Below are 25655 nucleotides of genomic sequence, written 5' to 3'. Positions count from 1 at the left end.
CGTCCCATCGTTGCAAGTGTTCCAGGTCAGGTTTGACAGAACTTTGAGTAACGTGATGTAGCAACGGAGATCCCTGCCCATTGCAGGCAGACTGGACTGGATGATCTTTAAGGGTCTCTTCCAACCAAAACCATTCTATGACTCTATCATAATACGGCTCTATGAGAAGGCAGACCACCGCACTGTGTTCCACGGGCTTCTCCTTCTCTTCAGACCAAAAGTTCCCCAACAAGAGCGACCCTTGGACAATACTTAGTTACGATGGGTTCTCCTGGCCTCTCCTGGAAAGCTAGTGCCTCTGTCTTGGCAATACAACATTCCTTCGCGATTACTTGCATCACAGTGTTGAGCGTACTGAGGAGCATGAAGAGGTGTGCACAACAAAGCGGACGGTAGCCACTGAACAATGTAGGGTAATTCCATCCAGACCCGAAGAGGCAGACAAATCTAGAAACGAGAAGATCACCCGATGCAACACTAAGCATACTCAATGTAAGCCCCTGTTGACAATCAGTGCAAAACCATCCCCAAAAACCCCCTCCCAGAACCACCGCTGAGCAACAAGCCTCTGCTTCAGCATCTTGGGACAGCATCTGCAAGGGAAAAGACGACACAGAGGCAGGGTCTGGGATGCAACAGAACTTTAATGAGTCAAAAGAGGGAAATGAGGTCAGCCTGAGTGGCGGTCCCAGCGCAGGGGGCAGCAGGGGCAGACAGGAATCTGCACCCCATGGCTGTGGCTGATATTCCGCCAGGTGTCCATGTGCCTGCCCTACAGAGGGAGCAGGGCTGGCAGGTCCTCCCTAGGCTGGCTTTGTGGGGCTCCCCACCCAGGGGAGCACAAGAGAACAAGGGCACGGGAGGGAAAGGAGAGAGCTGGAAATGGGAAAGGCAGGCATGGGCCGTTCTTTTGGAGAGCCCAGGCTGGCCCCGTCCTTTTGCAAGGGGTGTTGGCGTTGCTCAGCTCCTCTGGACGCAGCAAGCCGATGATGCGTCCCCAGTCCGGTACCATGCTGTGGGTCCCTGGCGGCCTTCCCCAGCGCCACGGCCAGCAGCTTTAGCAGGGGAGGCACCTCCTGCCGCAGTAGCGGCTGCCGAAGCCGGAGAGGCCAAAGCCCCCGGAGGAGATGGGCACTCCCTCAGAGCTGAGGATGCTGCCAACGGCAGCGGAGGTGGAGGATCCCACGGCGGTGCTCTGCGGGAAGGAGCTGAGGATGGGGCCGGGCAGGGTCACCACCACGGGGGAGGGCTGGATGACGACGGTGGAGTCCTGGCACTGCCTGACACAGGGCTCATTGCAGCTGTTGGCCAGCGGGGTCGGGCCGCAGGGCTGGCAGGGCTGGCAGGGCAGGCACGGGCTGTAGCAGGACATGTCTCGGGGCTGGAGGTGCACCTGCGGGAAGAGAGCAGGGGAAAGCAGAGCATGAGGGGTGTACGAGGAGAAGCCTGTAGGCCCACCATGAGGGAGAAAGGCAGAAGCTGGAGAAGAGAGATAGAGGCTGTGGAGGGAGGCCCACGGGCTTCTCTTTCCTTTAGCCCAGATGATCCCCTCCAAGAGTTACCAAGCCCAGGGCAGACCTTTACCTAGCCCATAGCTCAGGACTCATATCAGCTAAGACCCAGCCTCTCCCCATGCCACACCTTCTACTCCCTTCCCGCTCTCACAACAAGCAGTTCCAGGAGCATGGACAAAGGGGCAGGTATGGTCTGGGAAGTCCAAAAGGAGCAGGAGGAAAAATGCCTTCAGGCTCACCTTGTTCCCAAGGAGATGGAGGCGAGAGGAGTGGATGAGAGAGTGAGGAGAAGGCCCCGCTTTTATACTCCTGCTGCACCGCCCCAGGCCCACAGTCACTGCACGCTGGCAGCAATTTTCCAACAGACTCACCTCCAAAGCAAAATACCCTACCTAATGGCACGGGTCGTGTTTTGGTTTCCGTCAGCGCTGCCATTTCATTTCCTCATTTCTGACATGCTTGGCCTGCCATGCAGGCTCCTTTCATGTGCTGGGATGAGAGGCCCGAGGATGTCCCGATTAAGATCTAGTCCGTGCAGGTGGAGGATATGCCCCCACGTGCAGGAGGGGTCCCGTGCAGGCAGGGGATGTTGGCTTGGGGCAGTGAAGTGCGATTGTTTGCAGCTGCCTTTGCAGGAAGAGGCCCAGCTCTGCCCCGCACCGCACGCATCGGCAGAGCACCCAAAGGCTTCTCTTTCTGAGGACGTGCCACATGCTTCTCTCTCCTCCCTGTCTCTCAGCTCGCTCCAATGGTCACTGGCCGTTGCATCTCCGTTTCAAGCGGTTTCAGCTGTTTTCCTCTTGATGCCCTTAGCTAAGGGGGAGAAGGTTTGCCAGGCTTGTCAGGGTATGCAGGGTTGGGGTGCGAAAAGGCAAAGCTCACCTGGCGTTAAATCAGCCAAAGCACGTGCAGGGCACCAGCCAGGAAAGTCTTCTTCCGGGTAGGTCAGTGGCGAGGCTTGGTCAAAGAGAGCCGCAGCACTGCACGAAGCAGCTTTGTGGAGGGCAGGGCTGACGGGAAAGATGGAGGTACTCCAAAGGTTCTTGACGTTGGTCTTTACTGCCAGGATTTCCTGTAGAGAGATCGGGCTCCTGCCATTCCTTGGAGAAGTCTGGAGCAGGAAAGACCTATCCTCGGGAGAGGAGGATCAGGTCTGGAAAACATTCAAACCGATTGGACTGACATGAGTGCAGGCAACCTGATGCCATGCCCGCAAGGGCGTTGGCTGGTGTCCCTGCAAGGCCGCTCTCAGCGCCCTTTGAAAGTCCTTTGGCAGTCACAGAATGCCTCTGAGGACTGGGAGAAAGCCAGCGGGCCTCCTGTCTTCATAAAGGGCATGAAAGAGGAGCTGGGGAATGACAGGCCGGTCAGCCTCACCTCGATCCCTGCAAAGGTGGTGGAGCAAATCATCCTTTGCCAAGACGAAAGGACAAGAAGGTGATTGTGAGTGGTCCGCATGGATTTATGGAGGGGAAAGCAGGCCCGACCAACCTCATGGCCGCCTTTGATGTCGTGCCTGGCTGCGGTGGGTGAGGGAAGTGCAGCAAATGTTGTTCATCTCATCTAACGAAGGCTCTTGATGCCGTCTGCTTCCCCATCCTTGCAGACCAACAGAGAAGATAGAGGCTGGCAAAGAGGGCAGTGCCGGGGACTGAAATCTGGCATGGCTGCTGGTCTCCGAGGATTGTGATGCGTGGCACGAAGTGCAGCTGGCAGGCACTCACCCCTGGTGCATTGCAGGGGTCTCTACTGGGGCCAATAGTGTTTAACCCCTCTATGCAGAGTCCTGCAGCGGGCGAGGAAGAACCTCCGCACCACTACAGGCTGGGGCCGATGGGCTTCCAAAGAGCTTTGCAGCAGAGGCCGTGGGTGCTGAAGGACATCGTGAGGCAGCCCGCACCTTTGGGGAAATGGCATCCGACAGCATCCTGGGCTGCGTTAGGAAGGGGTTTGCTATCAGATGGCAGAGGGTGATCCCTCTTCCTGGCTGCACGCTGCTGAGACCACAACTGCTGTCCAGTTCGTGGCTCCTCAGTATGAGAGATGCACGGCCATACTGGTGCGAGTCCAGCAAGGCCACGGAGCCCGTGCAATGCCTGGAGCCCCTGCGGCAGGAGGGGCTGCGACAGGTGGGGTTGTTCACCCTGCAGGAGAGAAGGCCCCAGGGCACGCTTCGTAGCTTTGGGTAAAAGAGTGGATCGGAGGGAGTGAAGAACATAGAGCGAGAGTGTCCTGAGTCCTATCCAGGGAAGGGACAAGGGGTAACAGGCACATACTGAAATACGGGAAATTCCAGGGAAACATAAGAAAAGGCTTTGTTAGTGTGAGAGTGGTGAAGCGCCGGCTGTGTTTGCCCAGAGAGGTTGTGGATTCTCGATCCTTGCAGGTTTTTGGAGCTTGACGGGTCTTGTCCCTGAGCATCCTCCAAAGGCTGACCGTGCTTTGAGCAGGGGCGTTGGGCTAGACGGTCTCCAGAGGTCCCTTCCAACCTCAAGGATCCTGCGAATCTGTCATGGGTAAAAACGGGTGCTGCACAGCTGGCCCTGAGAGGGAAGAACTGTGTTGGGAACATTGGAGTCAAGGGAAGCCGTGGCTATCACACCTGAGAAACTTTGTGTTGAAGCCCTGACGGCAGGGAGGAAAGCGAGTAGCAGAGTACAGTCGCTGGACTTCAGGCACGCTGACTTCCGCCTGTTCAGGCAGCTGGTAGGTAGGATGCCATGGAAGCAGCTGAGAAGGGCCAAGGAGCTCAGAAAAGCTGGCAGCGCCTCAGGCATCTCGTGGTCCAAGAGCAAGAAAGGTCCAGGCAATACGCAGGAGAACAAGCAGATACTTTGAGGGTGGAAGGGAATGGACGCACAGGCCTCATCTTCCTGGCCAAAGAGCCCCGTCTGCGGTGAGGAGCTCTCCTGAATTCTCAGGGAAAGAGGGAAAGAAAGGGTCGCAGAAAACATCTCCCTGCTCTGGCGGGAACTCATCCCTGGGTCCCATGTGATACGTCTTCTCCCGGGCACTGGGGCATAAGCGCACCTCCTTTCCCACACGCCAGAAGCCGCTGCAGCTTGGAGTACAGCCCAGCACCATTGGGGAGGCAAGGAAACTTCCCCCAGCTCCGCGAGGAGGGAAGGCTGGCAGGACCCTGCATTGCCACGTGCCGGAGGATGCTCAGGGAGGGGATGTGCTCAGCAGGGCCCTGGGTACAAAACCAGCTCTCAGACTACATGGAGGAGGTGATGCACTTCCCTGCCCTGCAGACAGGGAGGCAGCTGGGACGCGTCCCAGGAGGGCAAGGGAATGCCCTCAGTAGCAAGCTTCCTGGGATAGACTCTCCCTACCCACGGCGAGTCACACTCTAATTTTGGATTGGCCGTGTGTCAGCCTTTTGGCGTGAGGCCAAGCTGGGAGTGCGTGCTGTGTGCAGGCCTGTGTCCCACGAAGGGTGAATTGCCCTGCGGCCAGGGCAGCTCCAGCCCTGCCCCAGAAAACCGTCTCTGAGCACTGGGCTGTACCCCAGTACACAGCTCCAGGCAGCCCCAACAGCCGTTGCCCTAGGCATGACCTTCTTGCCGGCACTCCCACATCTCAGGGGGCTCTCAGGACAGTCAGCATGTTCTGGAAATGTGTCACCTGCTGCTCGCGGTCCAAAGCGTGCGACCAAAGTGCATGGTGGTGTGATGAGAATGGGAGGAACACGGTGCTGCCGCGAGCCTCAACACACCCCTCTGGTAGTGAGGAGGGACCCGACTCCACAGGGCTTGTTGAGGAATCACAGGGTTCGGGAGGGCAACATTCTCCTGCCACAAGGCTGCTGATTGCACTGGCTGGGGACCCCCGGAGACTGCTATGAGAGGGGGCGGCTTTACCAAAGAGACACAAGCAGGAGAGGACTGCAGTGTTAGGAGGTTATGTGCACCTTCCTGCAAAGGGAGGGGAAAACAACCCCATTAGATTTCCCCAGACCCATGCCCCGCAGCTGCACAGACCCCTCCAGCACTTGGAGCACATCTTCTGCCTGTACTGATGTGTTCCTACCGGGGAAATGCTTGGGCCTTTCATCTCGATACTTGAAAGGAGGCTCTGAGGCCTAATGGTCATGTCAGAAACGAGGAAATGAAATGGCAGCGCTGACGGAAACCAAAACACGACCCGTGCCATTAGGTCAGATATTTTGCTTTGGAGGTGAGTCTGTTGGAAAATTGCTGCCGGTGTGCAGCGACTGTGGGCCTGGGGCGGTGCAGCAGCAGTATAAAAGCGGGCCCTTCTCCTCACTCTCTCATCCACTCCTCTCGCCTCCATCTCCTTGGGAACAAGGTGAGCCTGAAGCCCTTTCTCCTCTCCCTCCTTGTGCTTCGCCTCGTCCTCCTCCAGGATTTCTCAGCACAAACTTGCCTTTTTGTCCTGTGCGGGCTCAAGGGCTGCTTGTAATGTCAGAAGGAAGGGGTAGATGGCGTGGCTTGGAGAGAAGTTGGGCCTTGGCTGAGGTGTCTCCTGAGCTATGGGCTAGGCAGGGATCTCCCTGGCTGTGGTTGCTATTGATAGGGTTCTTCTGGGCTGAAGGGAAAGAGAAGCCCGTGGGCCGCCCTAAATATCCTCCATCTCGCTTCTCTAGCTCGTGGCTTTTCTCCCTTGTGTTGGGGTGACAGACCGCTCCTTATGCACTCCTCATGCTCTGCTTTCCCCTGCCCTCTCTCCCAGGTGCACCTCCAGCCCCGAGACATGTCCTGCTACAGCCCGTGCCTGCCCTGCCAGCCCTGCCAGCCCTGCGGCCCGACCCCGCTGGCCAACAGCTGCAACGAGCCCTGTGTCAGGCAGTGCCAGGACTCCACCGTCGTCATCCAGCCCTCCCCCGTGGTGGTGACCCTGCCCGGCCCCATCCTCAGCTCCTTCCCGCAGAGCACCGCCGTGGGATCCTCCACCTCCGCTGCCGTTGGCAGCATCCTCAGCTCTGAGGGAGTGCCCATCTCCTCCGGGGGCTTTGGCCTCTCCGGCTTCGGCAGCCGCTACTGCGGCAGGAGGTGCCTCCCCTGCTAAAGCTGCTGGCCGTGGCGCTGGGGAAGGCCGCCAGGGACCCACAGCATGGTACCGGACTGGGGACGCATCATCGGCTTGCTGCGTCCAGAGGAGCTGAGCAACGCCAACACCCCTTGCAAAAGGACGGGGCCAGCCTGGGCTCTCCAAAAGAACGGCCCATGCCTGCCTTTCCCATTTCCAGCTCTCTCCTTTCCCTCCCGTGCCCTTGTTCTCTTGTGCTCCCCTGGGTGGGGAGCCCCACAAAGCCAGCCTAGGGAGGACCTGCCGGCCCTGCTCCCTCTGTAGGGCAGGCACATGGACACCTGGCGGAATATCAGCCCCAGCCATGGGGTGCAGATTCCTGTCTGCCCCTGCTGCCCCCTGCGCTGGGACCGCCACTCGGGCTGACCTCATTTCCCTCTTTTGACTCATTAAAGTTCTGTTGCATCCCAGACCCTGCCTCTGTGTCATCTTTTCCCTTGCAGATGCTGTCCCAAGATGCTCAGTCAGAGGCTTGTTGCTCAGTGGTGGTTCTGGGAGGGGGTTTTTGGGGATGGTTTTGCACTGATTGTCAACAGGGGCTTACATTGAGTATGCTTAGTGTTGCATCGGGTGATCTTCTCGTTTCTAGATTTGTCTGCCTCTTCGGGTCTGGATGGAATTACCCTACATTGTTCAGTGGCTACCGTCCGCTTTGTTGTGCACACCTCTTCATGCTCCTCAGTACGCTCAACACTGTGATGCAAGTAATCGCGAAGGAATGTGGTATCGACAAGACAGGGGCACTAGCTTTCCAGGAGAGGCCAGGAGAACCCATCGTAACTAAGTATTGTCCAAGGGTCGCTCTTGTTGGGGAACTTTTGGTCTGAAGAGAAGGAGAAGCCCGTGGAACACAGTGCGGTGGTCTGCCTTCTCATAGAGCCGTATTATGATAGAGTCATAGAATGGTTTTGGTTGGAAGAGACCCTTAAAGATCATCCAGTCCAGTCTGCCTGCAATGGGCAGGGATCTCCGTTGCTACATCACGTTACTCAAAGTTCTGTCAAACCTGACCTGGAACACTTGCAATGATGGGACGTCCCATCAGTCTCTGGGCAACCTCTTCCAGTGATACGCTACCCTTGTTGTAAAAAATGCCTTCCTAATATCTAGTTTAAATCTACCCTGTTTCGGTTTAAAACTGTTGCTCCTTGTCCTATCACTACAGGTCTTGATAAAAATCTCTCTCCGGCTTCCGACTTATAAGTCCCCTTTAGATATTGAAAGGCTGCAGTAAGGTCTCCCCCGACAGAGCCTTCCCTTCTCCAGGCTGAACAACGCCAGCTTCTTCAGCCTTTCTACCTAGGAGGGCTGATGCAGCCCTCTGCTTGTTTCTGTAGCTCTTCTCTGGAGCTGCTCTAAGAGGTCCATGTCTTTTTTGTACTGGGGACCTCAGACTGGACGCAGTGCTCCAGGTGGGGTCTAACAAGAGCGGACCAGAAGCAAAGAATCACCTCCCTCGACCTGCTGGCCATGCTTCCTTTTGATGCAGCCCAGGCACGACTGGCTTTCTGGGCTGCAAGTGCACGCTGCTGGCTCATGTCCAATCTTTCAACCTCCAGTATCCCCAAGTCCTTCTCTGCAGGGCTGCTCTCAACCGTTTATCCTGCAGTCTGCATTTATTTTGCCCCAGCCCAGGTGCAGGCCCTTGCACGTGACCTTGTTTAACTGCCTTCTTATGAGAGTTTCACATGGGTCCATTCTTCAAGCCTGTCAAGATCCCTCCGGACAGCATCCCTTCCATCAAGCGTATCAGTTACGCCCCGCAGCGTGGCGTCACGCACAAACTTGCTGGGGATGCACTCAATCCCACGATGTATGTCACTGAGGAGGATATGCAACAGTATTGGTGTCAGTACGGACCCCTGAGGGACACCAGTCATCACTGGTGTCCCCCACTTGGACCTTGAGCCGTTGACTCTAACGCCTTGGGTGCAGCCAGAGTGCTGCACTAAATAGTGCGTGATTGCCTTTGCATCACTTGTTTTTTTCTCTTTTGCCCTTTCCCCTCTTCGGCAGCCCTGATGTTGACCCATGGGTATTTCACACTCTTGCTCTTCCAGTTCTGCCCCCATCCCACCGGGAAAGCACGGCGAGGGAGAAGGGCCAGTGGGTGCTTAGTTCTGGCTGGGGTCAATACACCACACAGGCTCATGGGCAGTGCATGTCCTCCTTGACCTGCTCCTTCCCTGTCTGTGCCTAGGGTTTCGTGGGAATGTTTCTGGAGGGCGGAAGGGCAGGGAGAGACTCGGGGAAGGAAGAGAGGCAGCGTCTGCAGACTGAGTGTCTCAGGGCTGTCCAAGAGCTCTCCAAAGCAGTGCGTAGACCAGCAGCAAAGGCTGCGGAGAGACTTGCAGCCGACAGAGGGGAGCTAGTGAAGTGCTGCAGGACAGAGATGGGCACAATGATACGTGGCCACTCAGAGTCCTGATCGGAAGCTGGCTTGGTAGGAACCAGCCCTGTGTCCCCACACATCCTTCAACCGCTGAGAAGTTGCAGCCCAAAAGCAGGGCCAGGAAACGGTGCTTGCGGTAACCGCATCAAAACAGGTGCAACTCCCAGCACTGTTCCTGGACAGCAAGGACTGTCATCAACAACCTGGACTGTATGAGCGAGAGCGTACCCAGGAGATCAATGGGAGGGACGATCCCAGTCTGCTCAGTGCTTGCCTGACGGCATCTGGCATGCTGTGTCAAGTTTTGGGCTGTAACGCAAGAAAGACCTTGATCAAGCAGTGTGAGTCCAGCCGTGGGTGGGCAGGGTGCTGAGAAGGCTGGAGCACTTGGTTGGGGAGGAGGGGTTGTGGACGCAGGGCGTGTTGAGCATGGAGAAGAGAATGCTTTGGCGGGAGACCTCGAATCACCTCTGGAGGAGCTATCTGTGGTCATTGACCAGCATCGGGTCATTCTATCCAGGCCCAGAAGAGGCAGAGAGGTGTAGAAAGCAGAGGGTCACCCAATGCATGACTAAGAATAGGCAAAGCAAGCCCGTGTTAACAGTCCCTGCAAAGCCATCTCCAACAACCCCCTCCCAGAACCACTGCTGAGCAACACCCCTCTTCCCCTGCGTATCGTGGGAGAGCGTCTGCAGGGGAAGGGATGAGACAAAGGCACGGGCTGGGGGTGCATCAGAACTTTAATGAGTCAAAAGAGGGAAAAGAGGTCAGCCCGAGTGGCGGTCCCAGTGCAGGGAGCAGCAGGGGCAGACAGGAATCTGCACGCCATGGCTGGGGCTGATATTGCGCCAGGTGTCCATGTGCCTGCCCCACAGACGGAGCAGGGCCGGCAAGTCCTCCCTAGGCTGGCTTTGTGGGGCTCCCCACCCAGGGGAGCACAAGAGAACAAGGGCACGAGAGGGAAAGGAGAGAGCTGGAAATGGGAAAGGCAGGCATGGGCCGTGCTTTTGGAGAGCCCAGGCTGGCCTCGTCCTTTTGCAAGGGGTGTTGGCGTTGCTCAGCTCCTCTGGACGCAGCAAGCCGATGATGCGTCCCCAGTCCGGCACCATGCTGTGGGTCCCTGGCGGCCTTCCCCAGCGCCACGGCCAGCAGCTTTAGCAGGGGAGGCACCTCCTGCCGCAGTAGCGGCTGCCGAAGCCGGAGAGGCCAAAGCCCCCGGAGGAGATGGGCACTCCCTCAGAGCTGAGGATGCTGCCAACGGCAGCGGAGGTGGAGGATCCCACGGCGGTGCTCTGCGGGAAGGAGCTGAGGATGGGGCCGGGCAGGGTCACCACCACGGGGGAGGGCTGGATGACGACGGTGGAGTCCTGGCACTGCCTGACACAGGGCTCATTGCAGCTGTTGGCCAGCGGGGTCGGGCCGCAGGGCTGGCAGGGCTGGCAGGGCAGGCACGGGCTGTAGCAGGACATGTCTCGGGGCTGGAGGTGCACCTGCGGGAAGAGAGCAGGGGAAAGCAGAGCATGAGGGGTGTACGAGGAGAAGCCTGTAGGCCCACCATGAGGGAGAAAGGCAGAAGCTGGAGAAGAGAGATGGAGGCTGTGGAGGGAGGCCCACGGGCTTCTCTTTCCTTTAGCCCAGATGATCCCCTCCAAGAGTTACCAAGCCCAGGGCAGACCTTTACCTAGCCCATAGCTCAGGACTCATATCAGCTAAGACCCAGCCTCTCCCCATGCCACACCTTCTACTCCCTTCCCGCTCTCACAACAAGCAGTTCCAGGAGCATGGACAAAGGGGCAGGTATGGTCTGGGAAGTCCAAAAGGAGCAGGAGGAAAAATGCCTTCAGGCTCACCTTGTTCCCAAGGAGATGGAGGCGAGAGGAGTGGATGAGAGAGTGAGGAGAAGGCCCCGCTTTTATACTCCTGCTGCACCGCCCCAGGCCCACAGTCACTGCACGCTGGCAGCAATTTTCCAACAGACTCACCTCCAAAGCAAAATACCCTACCTGATGGCACGGGTCGTGTTTTGGTTTCCGTCAGCGCTGCCATTTCATTTCCTCATTTCTGACATGCTTGGCCTGCCATGCAGGCTCCTTTCATGTGCTGGGATGAGAGGCCCGAGGATGTCCCGATTAAGATCTAGTCCGTGCAGGTGGAGGATATGCCCCCACGTGCAGGAGGGGTCCCGTGCAGGCAGGGGATGTTGGCTTGGGGCAGTGAAGTGCGATTGTTTGCAGCTGCCTTTGCAGGAAGAGGCCCAGCTCTGCCCCGCACCGCACGCATCGGCAGAGCACCCAAAGGCTTCTCTTTCTGAGGACGTGCCACATGCTTCTCTCTCCTCCCTGTCTCTCAGCTCGCTCCAATGGTCACTGGCCGTTGCATCTCCGTTTCAAGCGGTTTCAGCTGTTTTCCTCTTGATGCCCTTAGCTAAGGGGGAGAAGGTTTGCCAGGCTTGTCAGGGTATGCAGGGTTGGGGTGCGAAAAGGCAAAGCTCACCTGGCGTTAAATCAGCCAAAGCACGTGCAGGGCACCAGCCAGGAAAGTCTTCTTCCGGGTAGGTCAGTGGCGAGGCTTGGTCAAAGAGAGCCGCAGCACTGCACGAAGCAGCTTTGTGGAGGGCAGGGCTGACGGGAAAGATGGAGGTACTCCAAAGGTTCTTGACGTTGGTCTTTACTGCCAGGATTTCCTGTAGAGAGATCGGGCTCCTGCCATTCCTTGGAGAAGTCTGGAGCAGGAAAGACCTATCCTCGGGAGAGGAGGATCAGGTCTGGAAAACATTCAAACCGATTGGACTGACATGAGTGCAGGCAACCTGATGCCATGCCCGCAAGGGCGTTGGCTGGTGTCCCTGCAAGGCCGCTCTCAGCGCCCTTTGAAAGTCCTTTGGCAGTCACAGAATGCCTCTGAGGACTGGGAGAAAGCCAGCGGGCCTCCTGTCTTCATAAAGGGCATGAAAGAGGAGCTGGGGAATGACAGGCCGGTCAGCCTCACCTCGATCCCTGCAAAGGTGGTGGAGCAAATCATCCTTTGCCAAGACGAAAGGACAAGAAGGTGATTGTGAGTGGTCCGCATGGATTTATGGAGGGGAAAGCAGGCCCGACCAACCTCATGGCCGCCTTTGATGTCGTGCCTGGCTGCGGTGGGTGAGGGAAGTGCAGCAAATGTTGTTCATCTCATCTAACGAAGGCTCTTGATGCCGTCTGCTTCCCCATCCTTGCAGACCAACAGAGAAGATAGAGGCTGGCAAAGAGGGCAGTGCCGGGGACTGAAATCTGGCATGGCTGCTGGTCTCCGAGGATTGTGATGCGTGGCACGAAGTGCAGCTGGCAGGCACTCACCCCTGGTGCATTGCAGGGGTCTCTACTGGGGCCAATAGTGTTTAACCCCTCTATGCAGAGTCCTGCAGCAGGCGAGGAAGAACCTCCGCACCACTACAGGCTGGGGCCGATGGGCTTCCAAAGAGCTTTGCAGCAGAGGCCGTGGGTGCTGAAGGACATCGTGAGGCAGCCCGCACCTTTGGGGAAATGGCATCCGACAGCATCCTGGGCTGCGTTAGGAAGGGGTTTGCTATCAGATGGCAGAGGGTGATCCCTCTTCCTGGCTGCACGCTGCTGAGACCACAACTGCTGTCCAGTTCGTGGCTCCTCAGTATGAGAGATGCACGGCCATACTGGTGCGAGTCCAGCAAGGCCACGGAGCCCGTGCAATGCCTGGAGCCCCTGCGGCAGGAGGGGCTGCGACAGGTGGGGTTGTTCACCCTGCAGGAGAGAAGGCCCCAGGGCACGCTTCGTAGCTTTGGGTAAAAGAGTGGATCGGAGGGAGTGAAGAACATAGAGCGAGAGTGTCCTGAGTCCTATCCAGGGAAGGGACAAGGGGTAACAGGCACATACTGAAATACGGGAAATTCCAGGGAAACATAAGAAAAGGCTTTGTTAGTGTGAGAGTGGTGAAGCGCCGGCTGTGTTTGCCCAGAGAGGTTGTGGATTCTCGATCCTTGCAGGTTTTTGGAGCTTGACGGGTCTTGTCCCTGAGCATCCTCCAAAGGCTGACTGTGCTTTGAGCAGGGGCGTTGGGCTAGACGGTCTCCAGAGGTCCCTTCCAACCTCAAGGATCCTGCGAATCTGTCATGGGTAAAAACGGGTGCTGCACAGCTGGCCCTGAGAGGGAAGAACTGTGTTGGGAACATTGGAGTCAAGGGAAGCCGTGGCTATCACACCTGAGAAACTTTGTGTTGAAGCCCTGACGGCAGGGAGGAAAGCGAGTAGCAGAGTACAGTCGTTGGACTTCAGGCACGCTGACTTCCGCCTGTTCAGGCAGCTGGTAGGTAGGATGCCATGGAAGCAGCTGAGAAGGGCCAAGGAGCTCAGAAAAGCTGGCAGCGCCTCAGGCATCTCGTGGTCCAAAAGCAAGAAAGGTCCAGGCAATACGCAGGAGAACAAGCAGATACTTTGAGGGTGGAAGGGAATGGACGCACAGGCCTCATCTTCCTGGCCAAAGAGCCCCGTCTGCGGTGAGGAGCTCTCCTGAATTCTCAGGGAAAGAGGGAAAGAAAGGGTCGCAGAAAACATCTCCCTGCTCTGGCGGGAACTCATCCCTGGGTCCCATGTGATACGTCTTCTCCCGGGCACTGGGGCATAAGCGCACCTCCTTTCCCACATGCCAGAAGCCGCTGCAGCTTGGAGTACAGCCCAGCACCATTGGGGAGGCAAGGAAACTTCCCCCAGCTCCGCGAGGAGGGAAGGCTGGCAGGACCCTGCATTGCCACGTGCCGGAGGATGCTCAGGGAGGGGATGTGCTCAGCAGGGCCCTGGGTACAAAACCAGCTCTCAGACTACATGGAGGAGGTGATGCACTTCCCTGCCCTGCAGACAGGGAGGCAGCTGGGACGCGTCCCAGGAGGGCAAGGGAATGCCCTCAGTAGCAAGCTTCCTGGGATAGACTCTCCCTACCCACGGCGAGTCACACTCTAATTTTGGATTGGCCGTGTGTCAGCCTTTTGGCGTGAGGCCAAGCTGGGAGTGCGTGCTGTGTGCAGGCCTGTGTCCCACGAAGGGTGAATTGCCCTGCGGCCAGGGCAGCTCCAGCCCTGCCCCGGAAAACCGTCTCTGAGCACTGGGCTGTACCCCAGTACACAGCTCCAGGCAGCCCCAACAGCCGTTGCCCTAGGCATGACCTTCTTGCCGGCACTCCCACATCTCAGGGGGCTCTCAGGACAGTCAGCATGTTCTGGAAATGTGTCACCTGCTGCTCGCGGTCCAAAGCGTGCGACCAAAGTGCATGGTGGTGTGATGAGAATGGGAGGAACACGGTGCTGCCGCGAGCCTCAACACACCCCTCTGGTAGTGAGGAGGGACCCGACTCCACAGGGCTTGTTGAGGAATCACAGGGTTCGGGAGGGCAACATTCTCCTGCCACAAGGCTGCTGATTGCACTGGCTGGGGACCCCCGGAGACTGCTATGAGAGGGGGCGGCTTTACCAAAGAGACACAAGCAGGAGAGGACTGCAGTGTTAGGAGGTTATGTGCACCTTCCTGCAAAGGGAGGGGAAAACAACCCCATCAGATTTCCCCAGACCCATGCCCCGCAGCTGCACAGAGCCCTCCAGCACTTGGAGCACATCTTCTGCCTGTACTGATGTGTTCCTACCTGGGAAATGCTTGGGCCTTTCATCTCGATACTTGAAAGGAGGCTCTGAGGCCTAATGGTCATGTCAGAAACGAGGAAATGAAATGGCAGCGCTGACGGAAACCAAAACACGACCCGTGCCATTAGGTCAGATATTTTGCTTTGGAGGTGAGTCTGTTGGAAAATTGCTGCCGGCGTGCAGCGACTGTGGGCCTGGGGCGGTGCAGCAGCAGTATAAAAGCGGGCCCTTCTCCTCACTCTCTCATCCACTCCTCTCGCCTCCATCTCCTTGGGAACAAGGTGAGCCTGAAGCCCTTTCTCCTCTCCCTCCTTGTGCTTCGCCTCGTCCTCCTCCAGGATTTCTCAGCACAAACTTGCCTTTTTGTCCTGTGCGGGCTCAAGGGCTGCTTGTAATGTCAGAAGGAAGGGGTAGATGGCGTGGCTTGGAGAGAAGTTGGGCCTTGGCTGAGGTGTCTCCTGAGCTATGGGCTAGGCAGGGATCTCCCTGGCTGTGGTTGCTATTGATAGGGTTCTTCTGGGCTGAAGGGAAAGAGAAGCCCGTGGGCCGCCCTAAATATCCTCCATCTCGCTTCTCTAGCTCGTGGCTTTTCTCCCTTGTGTTGGGGTGACAGACCGCTCCTTATGCACTCCTCATGCTCTGCTTTCCCCTGCCCTCTCTCCCAGGTGCACCTCCAGCCCCGAGACATGTCCTGCTACAGCCCGTGCCTGCCCTGCCAGCCCTGCCAGCCCTGCGGCCCGACCCCGCTGGCCAACAGCTGCAACGAGCCCTGTGTCAGGCAGTGCCAGGACTCCACCGTCGTCATCCAGCCCTCCCCCGTGGTGGTGACCCTGCCCGGCCCCATCCTCAGCTCCTTCCCGCAGAGCACCGCCGTGGGATCCTCCACCTCCGCTGCCGTTGGCAGCATCCTCAGCTCTGAGGGAGTGCCCATCTCCTCCGGGGGCTTTGGCCTCTCTGGCTTCGGCAGCCGCTACTGCGGCAGGAGGTGCCTCCCCTGCTAAAGCTGCTGGCCGTGGCGCTGGGGAAGGCCGCCAGGGACCCACAGCATGGTACCGGACTGGGGACGCATCATCGGCTTGCTGCGTCCAGAGGAGCTGAGCAACGCCAACACCCCTTGCAAAAGGACGGGGCCAGCCTGGGCTCTCCAAAAGCACGGCCCATGCCTGCCTTTCCCATTTCCAGCTCTCTCCTTTCCCTCCCGTGCCCTTGTTCTCTTGTGCTCCCCTGGGTGGGGAGCCCCACAAAGCCAGCCTAGGGAGGACCTGCCGGCCCTGCTCCCTCTGTAGGGCAGGCACATGGACACCTGGCGGAATATCAGCCACAGCCATGGGGTGCAGATTCCTGTCTGCCCCTGCTGCCCCCTGCGCTGGGACCGCCACTCGGGCTGACCTCATTTCCCTCTTTTGACTCATTAAAGTTCTGTTGCATCCCAGACCCTGCCTCTGTGTCATCTTTTCCCTTGCAGATGCTGTCCCAAGATGCTCAGTCAGAGGCTTGTTGCTCAGTGGTGGTTCTGGGAGGGGGTTTTTGGGGATGGTTTTGCACTGATTGTCAACAGGGGCTTACATTGAGTATGCTTAGTGTTGCATCGGGTGATCTTCTCGTTTCTAGATTTGTCTGCCTCTTCGGGTCTGGATGGAATTACCCTACATTGTTCAGTGGCTACCGTCCGCTTTGTTGTGCACACCTCTTCATGCTCCTCAGTACGCTCAACACTGTGATGCAAGTAATCGCGAAGGAATGTGGTATCGACAAGACAGGGGCACTAGCTTTCCAGGAGAGGCCAGGAGAACCCATCGTAACTAAGTATTGTCCAAGGGTCGCTCTTGTTGGGGAACTTTTGGTCTGAAGAGAAGGAGAAGCCCGTGGAACACAGTGCGGTGGTCTGCCTTCTCATAGAGCCGTATTATGATAGAGTCATAGAATGGTTTTGGTTGGAAGAGACCCTTAAAGATCATCCAGTCCAGTCTGCCTGCAATGGGCAGGGATCTCCGTTGCTACATCCCGTTACTCAAAGTTCTGTCAAACCTGACCTGGAACACTTGCAACGATGGGACGTCCCATCAGTCTCTGGGCAACCTCTTCCAGTGATACGCTACCCTTGTTGTAAAAAATGCCTTCCTAATATCTAGTTTAAATCTACCCTGTTTCGGTTTAAAACTGTTGCTCCTTGTCCTATCACTACAGGTCTTGATAAAAATCTCTCTCCGGCTTCCGACTTATAAGTCCCCTTTAGATATTGAAAGGCTGCAGTAAGGTCTCCCCCGACAGAGCCTTCCCTTCTCCAGGCTGAACAACGCCAGCTTCTTCAGCCTTTCTACCTAGGAGGGCTGATGCAGCCCTCTGCTTGTTTCTGTAGCTCTTCTCTGGAGCTGCTCTAAGAGGTCCATGTCTTTTTTGTACTGGGGACCTCAGACTGGACGCAGTGCTCCAGGTGGGGTCTAACAAGAGCGGACCAGAAGCAAAGAATCACCTCCCTCGACCTGCTGGCCATGCTTCCTTTTGATGCAGCCCAGGCACGACTGGTTTTCTGGGCTGCAAGTGCACGCTGCTGGCTCATGTCCAATCTTTCAACCTCCAGTATCCCCAAGTCCTTCTCTGCAGGGCTGCTCTCAACCGTTTATCCTGCAGTCTGCATTTATTTTGCCCCAGCCCAGGTGCAGGCCCTTGCACGTGACCTTGTTTAACTGCCTTCTTATGAGAGTTTCACATGGGTCCATTCTTCAAGCCTGTCAAGATCCCTCCGGACAGCATCCCTTCCATCAAGCGTATCAGTTACGCCCCGCAGCGTGGCGTCACGCACAAACTTGCTGGGGATGCACTCAATCCCACGATGTATGTCACTGAGGAGGATATGCAACAGTATTGGTGTCAGTACGGACCCCTGAGGGACACCAGTCATCACTGGTGTCCCCCACTTGGACCTTGAGCCGTTGACTCTAACGCCTTGGGTGCAGCCAGAGTGCTGCACTAAATAGTGCGTGATTGCCTTTGCATCACTTGTTTTTTTCTCTTTTGCCCTTTCCCCTCTTCGGCAGCCCTGATGTTGACCCATGGGTATTTCACACTCTTGCTCTTCCAGTTCTGCCCCCATCCCACCGGGAAAGCACGGCGAGGGAGAAGGGCCAGTGGGTGCTTAGTTCTGGCTGGGGTCAATACACCACACAGGCTCATGGGCAGTGCATGTCCTCCTTGACCTGCTCCTTCCCTGTCTGTGCCTAGGGTTTCGTGGGAATGTTTCTGGAGGGCGGAAGGGCAGGGAGAGACTCGGGGGAGGAAGAGAGGCAGCGTCTGCAGACTGAGTGTCTCAGGGCTGTCCAAGAGCTCTCCAAAGCAGTGCGTAGACCAGCAGCAAAGGCTGCGGAGAGACTTGCAGCCGACAGAGGGGAGCTAGTGAAGTGCTGCAGGACAGAGATGGGCACAATGATACGTGGCCACTCAGAGTCCTGATCGGAAGCTGGCTTGGTAGGAACCAGCCCTGTGTCCCCACACATCCTTCAACCGCTGAGAAGTTGCAGCCCAAAAGCAGGGCCAGGAAACGGTGCTTGCGGTAACCGCATCAAAACAGGTGCAACTCCCAGCACTGTTCCTGGACAGCAAGGACTGTCATCAACAACCTGGACTGTATGAGCGAGAGCGTACCCAGGAGATCAATGGGAGGGACGATCCCAGTCTGCTCAGTGCTTGCCTGACGGCATCTGGCATGCTGTGTCAAGTTTTGGGCTGTAACGCAAGAAAGACCTTGATCAAGCAGTGTGAGTCCAGCCGTGGGTGGGCAGGGTGCTGAGAAGGCTGGAGCACTTGGTTGGGGAGGAGGGGTTGTGGACGCAGGGCGTGTTGAGCATGGAGAAGAGAATGCTTTGGCGGGAGACCTCGAATCACCTCTGGAGGAGCTATCTGTGGTCATTGACCAGCATCGGGTCATTCTATCCAGGCCCAGAAGAGGCAGAGAGGTGTAGAAAGCAGAGGGTCACCCAATGCATGACTAAGAATAGGCAAAGCAAGCCCGTGTTAACAGTCCCTGCAAAGCCATCTCCAACAACCCCCTCCCAGAACCACTGCTGAGCAACACCCCTCTTCCCCTGCGTATCGTGGGAGAGCGTCTGCAGGGGAAGGGATGAGACAAAGGCACGGGCTGGGGTGCATCAGAACTTTAATGAGTCAAAAGAGGGAAAAGAGGTCAGCCCGAGTGGCGGTCCCAGTGCAGGGAGCAGCAGGGGCAGACAGGAATCTGCACGCCATGGCTGGGGCTGATATTGCGCCAGGTGTCCATGTGCCTGCCCCACAGACGGAGCAGGGCCGGCAAGTCCTCCCTAGGCTGGCTTTGTGGGGCTACCCACCCAGGGGAGCACAAGAGAACAAGGGCACGGGAGGGAAAGGAGAGAGCTGGAAATGGGAAAGGCAGGCATGGGCCGTGCTTTTGGAGAGCCCAGGCTGGCCTCGTCCTTTTGCAAGGGGTGTTGGCGTTGCTCAGCTCCTCTGGACGCAGCAAGCCGATGATGCGTCCCCAGTCCGGTACCATGCTGTGGGTCCCTGGCGGCCTTCCCCAGCGCCACGGCCAGCAGCTTTAGCAGGGGAGGCACCTCCTGCCGCAGTAGCGGCTGCCGAAGCCGGAGAGGCCAAAGCCCCCGGAGGAGATGGGCACTCCCTCAGAGCTGAGGATGCTGCCAACGGCAGCGGAGGTGGAGGATCCCACGGCGGTGCTCTGCGGGAAGGAGCTGAGGATGGGGCCGGGCAGGGTCACCACCACGGGGGAGGGCTGGATGACGACGGTGGAGTCCTGGCACTGCCTGACACAGGGCTCGTTGCAGCTGTTGGCCAGCGGGGTCGGGCCGCAGGGCTGGCAGGGCTGGCAGGGCAGGCACGGGCTGTAGCAGGACATGTCTCGGGGCTGGAGGTGCACCTGCGGGAAGAGAGCAGGGGAAAGCAGAGCATGAGGGGTGTACGAGGAGAAGCCTGTAGGCCCACCATGAGGGAGAAAGGCAGAAGCTGGAGAAGAGAGATGGAGGCTGTGGAGGGAGGCCCACGGGCTTCTCTTTCCTTTAGCCCAGATGATCCCCTCCAAGAGTTACCAAGCCCAGGGCAGACCTTTACCTAGCCCATAGCTCAGGACTCATATCAGCTAAGACCCAGCCTCTCCCCATGCCACACCTTCTACTCCCTTCCCGCTCTCACAACAAGCAGTTCCAGGAGCATGGACAAAGGGGCAGGTATGGTCTGGGAAGTCCAAAAGGAGCAGGAGGAAAAATGCCTTCAGGCTCACCTTGTTCCCAAGGAGATGGAGGCGAGAGGAGTGGATGAGAGAGTGAGGAGAAGGCCCCGCTTTTATACTCCTGCTGCACCGCCCCAGGCCCACAGTCACTGCACGCTGGCAGCAATTTTCCAACAGACTCACCTCCAAAGCAAAATACCCTACCTAATGGCACGGGTCGTGTTTTGGTTTCCGTCAGCGCTGCCATTTCATTTCCTCATTTCTGACATGCTTGGCCTGCCATGCAGGCTCCTTTCATGTGCTGGGATGAGAGGCCCGAGGATGTCCCGATTAAGATCTAGTCCGTGCAGGTGGAGGATATGCCCCCACGTGCAGGAGGGGTCCCGTGCAGGCAGGGGATGTTGGCTTGGGGCAGTGAAGTGCGATTGTTTGCAGCTGCCTTTGCAGGAAGAGGCCCAGCTCTGCCCCGCACCGCACGCATCGGCAGAGCACCCAAAGGCTTCTCTTTCTGAGGACGTGCCACATGCTTCTCTCTCCTCCCTGTCTCTCAGCTCGCTCCAATGGTCACTGGCCGTTGCATCTCCGTTTCAAGCGGTTTCAGCTGTTTTCCTCTTGATGCCCTTAGCTAAGGGGGAGAAGGTTTGCCAGGCTTGTCAGGGTATGCAGGGTTGGGGTGCGAAAAGGCAAAGCTCACCTGGCGTTAAATCAGCCAAAGCACGTGCAGGGCACCAGCCAGGAAAGTCTTCTTCCGGGTAGGTCAGTGGCGAGGCTTGGTCAAAGAGAGCCGCAGCACTGCACGAAGCAGCTTTGTGGAGGGCAGGGCTGACGGGAAAGATGGAGGTACTCCAAAGGTTCTTGACGTTGGTCTTTACTGCCAGGATTTCCTGTAGAGAGATCGGGCTCCTGCCATTCCTTGGAGAAGTCTGGAGCAGGAAAGACCTATCCTCGGGAGAGGAGGATCAGGTCTGGAAAACATTCAAACCGATTGGACTGACATGAGTGCAGGCAACCTGATGCCATGCCCGCAAGGGCGTTAGCTGGTGTCCCTGCAAGGCTGCTCTCAGCGCCCTTTGAAAGTCCTTTGGCAGTCACAGAATGCCTCTGAGGACTGGGAGAAAGCCAGCGGGCCTCCTGTCTTCATAAAGGGCATGAAAGAGGAGCTGGGGAATGACAGGCCGGTCAGCCTCACCTCGATCCCTGCAAAGGTGGTGGAGCAAATCATCCTTTGCCAAGACGAAAGGACAAGAAGGTGATTGTGAGTGGTCCGCATGGATTTATGGAGGGGAAAGCAGGCCCGACCAACCTCATGGCCGCCTTTGATGTCGTGCCTGGCTGCGGTGGGTGAGGGAAGTGCAGCAAATGTTGTTCATCTCATCTAACGAAGGCTCTTGATGCCGTCTGCTTCCCCATCCTTGCAGACCAACAGAGAAGATAGAGGCTGGCAAAGAGGGCAGTGCCGGGGACTGAAATCTGGCATGGCTGCTGGTCTCCGAGGATTGTGATGCGTGGCACGAAGTGCAGCTGGCAGGCACTCACCCCTGGTGCATTGCAGGGGTCTCTACTGGGGCCAATAGTGTTTAACCCCTCTATGCAGAGTCCTGCAGCGGGCGAGGAAGAACCTCCGCACCACTACAGGCTGGGGCCGATGGGCTTCCAAAGAGCTTTGCAGCAGAGGCCGTGGGTGCTGAAGGACATCGTGAGGCAGCCCGCACCTTTGGGGAAATGGCATCCGACAGCATCCTGGGCTGCGTTAGGAAGGGGTTTGCTATCAGATGGCAGAGGGTGATCCCTCTTCCTGGCTGCACGCTGCTGAGACCACAACTGCTGTCCAGTTCGTGGCTCCTCAGTATGAGAGATGCACGGCCATACTGGTGCGAGTCCAGCAAGGCCACGGAGCCCGTGCAATGCCTGGAGCCCCTGCGGCAGGAGGGGCTGCGACAGGTGGGGTTGTTCACCCTGCAGGAGAGAAGGCCCCAGGGCACGCTTCGTAGCTTTGGGTAAAAGAGTGGATCGGAGGGAGTGAAGAACATAGAGCGAGAGTGTCCTGAGTCCTATCCAGGGAAGGGACAAGGGGTAACAGGCACATACTGAAATACGGGAAATTCCAGGGAAACATAAGAAAAGGCTTTGTTAGTGTGAGAGTGGTGAAGCGCCGGCTGTGTTTGCCCAGAGAGGTTGTGGATTCTCGATCCTTGCAGGTTTTTGGAGCTTGACGGGTCTTGTCCCTGAGCATCCTCCAAAGGCTGACCGTGCTTTGAGCAGGGGCGTTGGGCTAGACGGTCTCCAGAGGTCCCTTCCAACCTCAAGGATCCTGCGAATCTGTCATGGGTAAAAACGGGTGCTGCACAGCTGGCCCTGAGAGGGAAGAACTGTGTTGGGAACATTGGAGTCAAGGGAAGCCGTGGCTATCACACCTGAGAAACTTTGTGTTGAAGCCCTGACGGCAGGGAGGAAAGCGAGTAGCAGAGTACAGTCGCTGGACTTCAGGCACGCTGACTTCCGCCTGTTCAGGCAGCTGGTAGGTAGGATGCCATGGAAGCAGCTGAGAAGGGCCAAGGAGCTCAGAAAAGCTGGCAGCGCCTCAGGCATCTCGTGGTCCAAGAGCAAGAAAGGTCCAGGCAATACGCAGGAGAACAAGCAGATACTTTGAGGGTGGAAGGGAATGGACGCACAGGCCTCATCTTCCTGGCCAAAGAGCCCCGTCTGCGGTGAGGAGCTCTCCTGAATTCTCAGGGAAAGAGGGAAAGAAAGGGTCGCAGAAAACATCTCCCTGCTCTGGCGGGAACTCATCCCTGGGTCCCATGTGATACGTCTTCTCCCGGGCACTGGGGCATAAGCGCACCTCCTTTCCCACACGCCAGAAGCCGCTGCAGCTTGGAGTACAGCCCAGCACCATTGGGGAGGCAAGGAAACTTCCCCCAGCTCCGCGAGGAGGGAAGGCTGGCAGGACCCTGCATTGCCACGTGCCGGAGGATGCTCAGGGAGGGGATGTGCTCAGCAGGGCCCTGGGTACAAAACCAGCTCTCAGACTACATGGAGGAGGTGATGCACTTCCCTGCCCTGCAGACAGGGAGGCAGCTGGGACGCGTCCCAGGAGGGCAAGGGAATGCCCTCAGTAGCAAGCTTCCTGGGATAGACTCTCCCTACCCACGGCGAGTCACACTCTAATTTTGGATTGGCCGTGTGTCAGCCTTTTGGCGTGAGGCCAAGCTGGGAGTGCGTGCTGTGTGCAGGCCTGTGTCCCACGAAGGGTGAATTGCCCTGCGGCCAGGGCAGCTCCAGCCCTGCCCCGGAAAACCGTCTCTGAGCACTGGGCTGTACCCCAGTACACAGCTCCAGGCAGCCCCAACAGCCGTTGCCCTAGGCATGACCTTCTTGCCGGCACTCCCACATCTCAGGGGGCTCTCAGGACAGTCAGCATGTTCTGGAAATGTGTCACCTGCTGCTCGCGGTCCAAAGCGTGCGACCAAAGTGCATGGTGGTGTGATGAGAATGGGAGGAACACGGTGCTGCCGCGAGCCTCAACACACCCCTCTGGTAGTGAGGAGGGACCCGACTCCACAGGGCTTGTTGAGGAATCACAGGGTTCGGGAGGGCAACATTCTCCTGCCACAAGGCTGCTGATTGCACTGGCTGGGGACCCCCGGAGACTGCTATGAGAGGGGGCGGCTTTACCAAAGAGACACAAGCAGGAGAGGACTGCAGTGTTAGGAGGTTATGTGCACCTTCCTGCAAAGGGAGGGGAAAACAACCCCATCAGATTTCCCCAGACCCATGCCCCCAGGCTGCACAGAGCCCTCCAGCACTTGGAGCACATCTTCTGCCTGTACTGATGTGTTCCTACCGGGGAAATGCTTGGGCCTTTCATCTCGATACTTGAAAGGAGGCTCTGAGGCCTAATGGTCATGTCAGAAACGAGGAAATGAAATGGCAGCGCTGACGGAAACCAAAACACGACCCGTGCCATTAGGTCAGATATTTTGCTTTGGAGGTGAGTCTGTTGGAAAATTGCTGCCGGCGTGCAGCGACTGTGGGCCTGGGGCGGTGCAGCAGCAGTATAAAAGCGGGCCCTTCTCCTCACTCTCTCATCCACTCCTCTCGCCTCCATCTCCTTGGGAACAAGGTGAGCCTGAAGCCCTTTCTCCTCTCCCTCCTTGTGCTTCGCCTCGTCCTCCTCCAGGATTTCTCAGCACAAACTTGCCTTTTTGTCCTGTGCGGGCTCAAGGGCTGCTTGTAATGTCAGAAGGAAGGGGTAGATGGCGTGGCTTGGAGAGAAGTTGGGCCTTGGCTGAGGTGTCTCCTGAGCTATGGGCTAGGCAGGGATCTCCCTGGCTGTGGTTGCTATTGATAGGGTTCTTCTGGGCTGAAGGGAAAGAGAAGCCCGTGGGCCGCCCTAAATATCCTCCATCTCGCTTCTCTAGCTCGTGGCTTTTCTCCCTTGTGTTGGGGTGACAGACCGCTCCTTATGCACTCCTCATGCTCTGCTTTCCCCTGCCCTCTCTCCCAGGTGCACCTCCAGCCCCGAGACATGTCCTGCTACAGCCCGTGCCTGCCCTGCCAGCCCTGCCAGCCCTGCGGCCCGACCCCGCTGGCCAACAGCTGCAACGAGCCCTGTGTCAGGCAGTGCCAGGACTCCACCGTCGTCATCCAGCCCTCCCCCGTGGTGGTGACCCTGCCCGGCCCCATCCTCAGCTCCTTCCCGCAGAGCACCGCCGTGGGATCCTCCACCTCCGCTGCCGTTGGCAGCATCCTCAGCTCTGAGGGAGTGCCCATCTCCTCCGGGGGCTTTGGCCTCTCCGGCTTCGGCAGCCGCTACTGCGGCAGGAGGTGCCTCCCCTGCTAAAGCTGCTGGCCGTGGCGCTGGGGAAGGCCGCCAGGGACCCACAGCATGGTACCGGACTGGGGACGCATCATCGGCTTGCTGCGTCCAGAGGAGCTGAGCAACGCCAACACCCCTTGCAAAAGGACGGGGCCAGCCTGGGCTCTCCAAAAGAACGGCCCATGCCTGCCTTTCCCATTTCCAGCTCTCTCCTTTCCCTCCCGTGCCCTTGTTCTCTTGTGCTCCCCTGGGTGGGGAGCCCCACAAAGCCAGCCTAGGGAGGACCTGCCGGCCCTGCTCCCTCTGTAGGGCAGGCACATGGACACCTGGCGGAATATCAGCCCCAGCCATGGGGTGCAGATTCCTGTCTGCCCCTGCTGCCCCCTGCGCTGGGACCGCCACTCGGGCTGACCTCATTTCCCTCTTTTGACTCATTAAGTTCTGTTGCATCCAGACCCCTGCCTCTGTGTCATCTTTTCCCTTGCAGATGCTGTCCCAAGATGCTCAGTCAGAGGCTTGTTGCTCAGTGGTGGTTCTGGAGGGGGTTTTTGGGGATGGTTTTGCACTGATTGTCAACAGGGGCTTACATTGAGTATGCTTAGTGTTGCATCGGGTGATCTTCTCGTTTCTAGATTTGTCTGCCTCTTCGGGTCTGGATGGAATTACCCTACATTGTTCAGTGGCTACCGTCCGCTTTGTTGTGCACACCTCTTCATGCTCCTCAGTACGCTCAACACTGTGATGCAAGTAATCGCGAAGGAATGTGGTATCGACAAGACAGGGGCACTAGCTTTCCAGAGAGGCCAGGAGAACCCATCGTAACTAAGTATTGTCCAAGGGTCGCTCTTGTTGGGGAACTTTGGTCTGAAGAGAAGGAGAAGCCCGTGGAACACAGTGCGGTGGTCTGCCTTCTCATAGAGCCGTATTATGATAGAGGTCATAGAATGGTTTTGGTTGGAAGAGACCCTTAAAGATCATCCAGTCCAGTCTGCCTGCAATGGGCAGGGATCTCCGTTGCTACATCA

At 57.6% G+C, this 25655-nt stretch overlaps 6 protein-coding genes across 6 annotated transcripts; 3 read left to right on the top strand and 3 right to left on the bottom strand.

Moving 5' to 3' along the window:
* Window positions 1-949: 949 nt before the first annotated feature.
* On the bottom strand, window positions 950-1450 carry LOC309416302 (feather keratin 1-like). Its single transcript, XM_082015870.1, has one exon. The coding sequence runs from the start codon at window positions 1370-1372 to the stop codon at window positions 1058-1060; it is 315 nt and encodes a 104-aa protein (XP_081871996.1). The 5' UTR covers window positions 1373-1450; the 3' UTR covers window positions 950-1057.
* A 4516-nt stretch (window positions 1451-5966) lies between these two features.
* On the top strand, window positions 5967-6647 carry LOC309416297 (feather keratin 1-like). The gene has a single exon (XM_082015865.1). The coding sequence runs from the start codon at window positions 6168-6170 to the stop codon at window positions 6543-6545; it is 378 nt and encodes a 125-aa protein (XP_081871991.1). The 5' UTR covers window positions 5967-6167; the 3' UTR covers window positions 6546-6647.
* Window positions 6648-10083: 3436 nt separating this feature from the next.
* LOC309416300 (feather keratin 1-like) lies at window positions 10084-10924 on the bottom strand. Its single transcript, XM_082015868.1, has one exon. It carries the CDS (start codon window positions 10425-10427, stop codon window positions 10113-10115), a length of 315 nt encoding a protein of 104 aa, XP_081871994.1. The 5' UTR covers window positions 10428-10924; the 3' UTR covers window positions 10084-10112.
* Window positions 10925-15021: 4097 nt separating this feature from the next.
* On the top strand, window positions 15022-15600 carry LOC309416298 (feather keratin 1-like; the record flags this gene model as incomplete). The annotated part of the gene is made up of 1 exon (XM_082015866.1): window positions 15022-15600. Exon 1 carries the CDS (start codon window positions 15223-15225, stop codon window positions 15598-15600), a length of 378 nt encoding a protein of 125 aa, XP_081871992.1. The 5' UTR covers window positions 15022-15222.
* A 3458-nt stretch (window positions 15601-19058) lies between these two features.
* LOC309416292 (feather keratin 1-like) lies at window positions 19059-20318 on the bottom strand. The gene has a single exon (XM_082015861.1). It carries the CDS (start codon window positions 19479-19481, stop codon window positions 19167-19169), a length of 315 nt encoding a protein of 104 aa, XP_081871987.1. The 5' UTR covers window positions 19482-20318; the 3' UTR covers window positions 19059-19166.
* Window positions 20319-24075: 3757 nt separating this feature from the next.
* Window positions 24076-24756, top strand: LOC309416296 (feather keratin 1-like). The gene has a single exon (XM_082015864.1). It carries the CDS (start codon window positions 24277-24279, stop codon window positions 24652-24654), a length of 378 nt encoding a protein of 125 aa, XP_081871990.1. The 5' UTR covers window positions 24076-24276; the 3' UTR covers window positions 24655-24756.
* Window positions 24757-25655: the final 899 nt, after the last annotated feature.

Source organism: Phaethon aethereus (genome assembly GCF_964289735.1).
Source record: "Phaethon aethereus genome assembly, contig: HAP1_SCAFFOLD_433, whole genome shotgun sequence".
Classification (NCBI taxonomy): domain Eukaryota; kingdom Metazoa; phylum Chordata; class Aves; order Phaethontiformes; family Phaethontidae; genus Phaethon; species Phaethon aethereus.
Note: the sequence above shows the minus strand (reverse complement) of the source record. Positions and strands in the feature narration are given on the sequence as shown.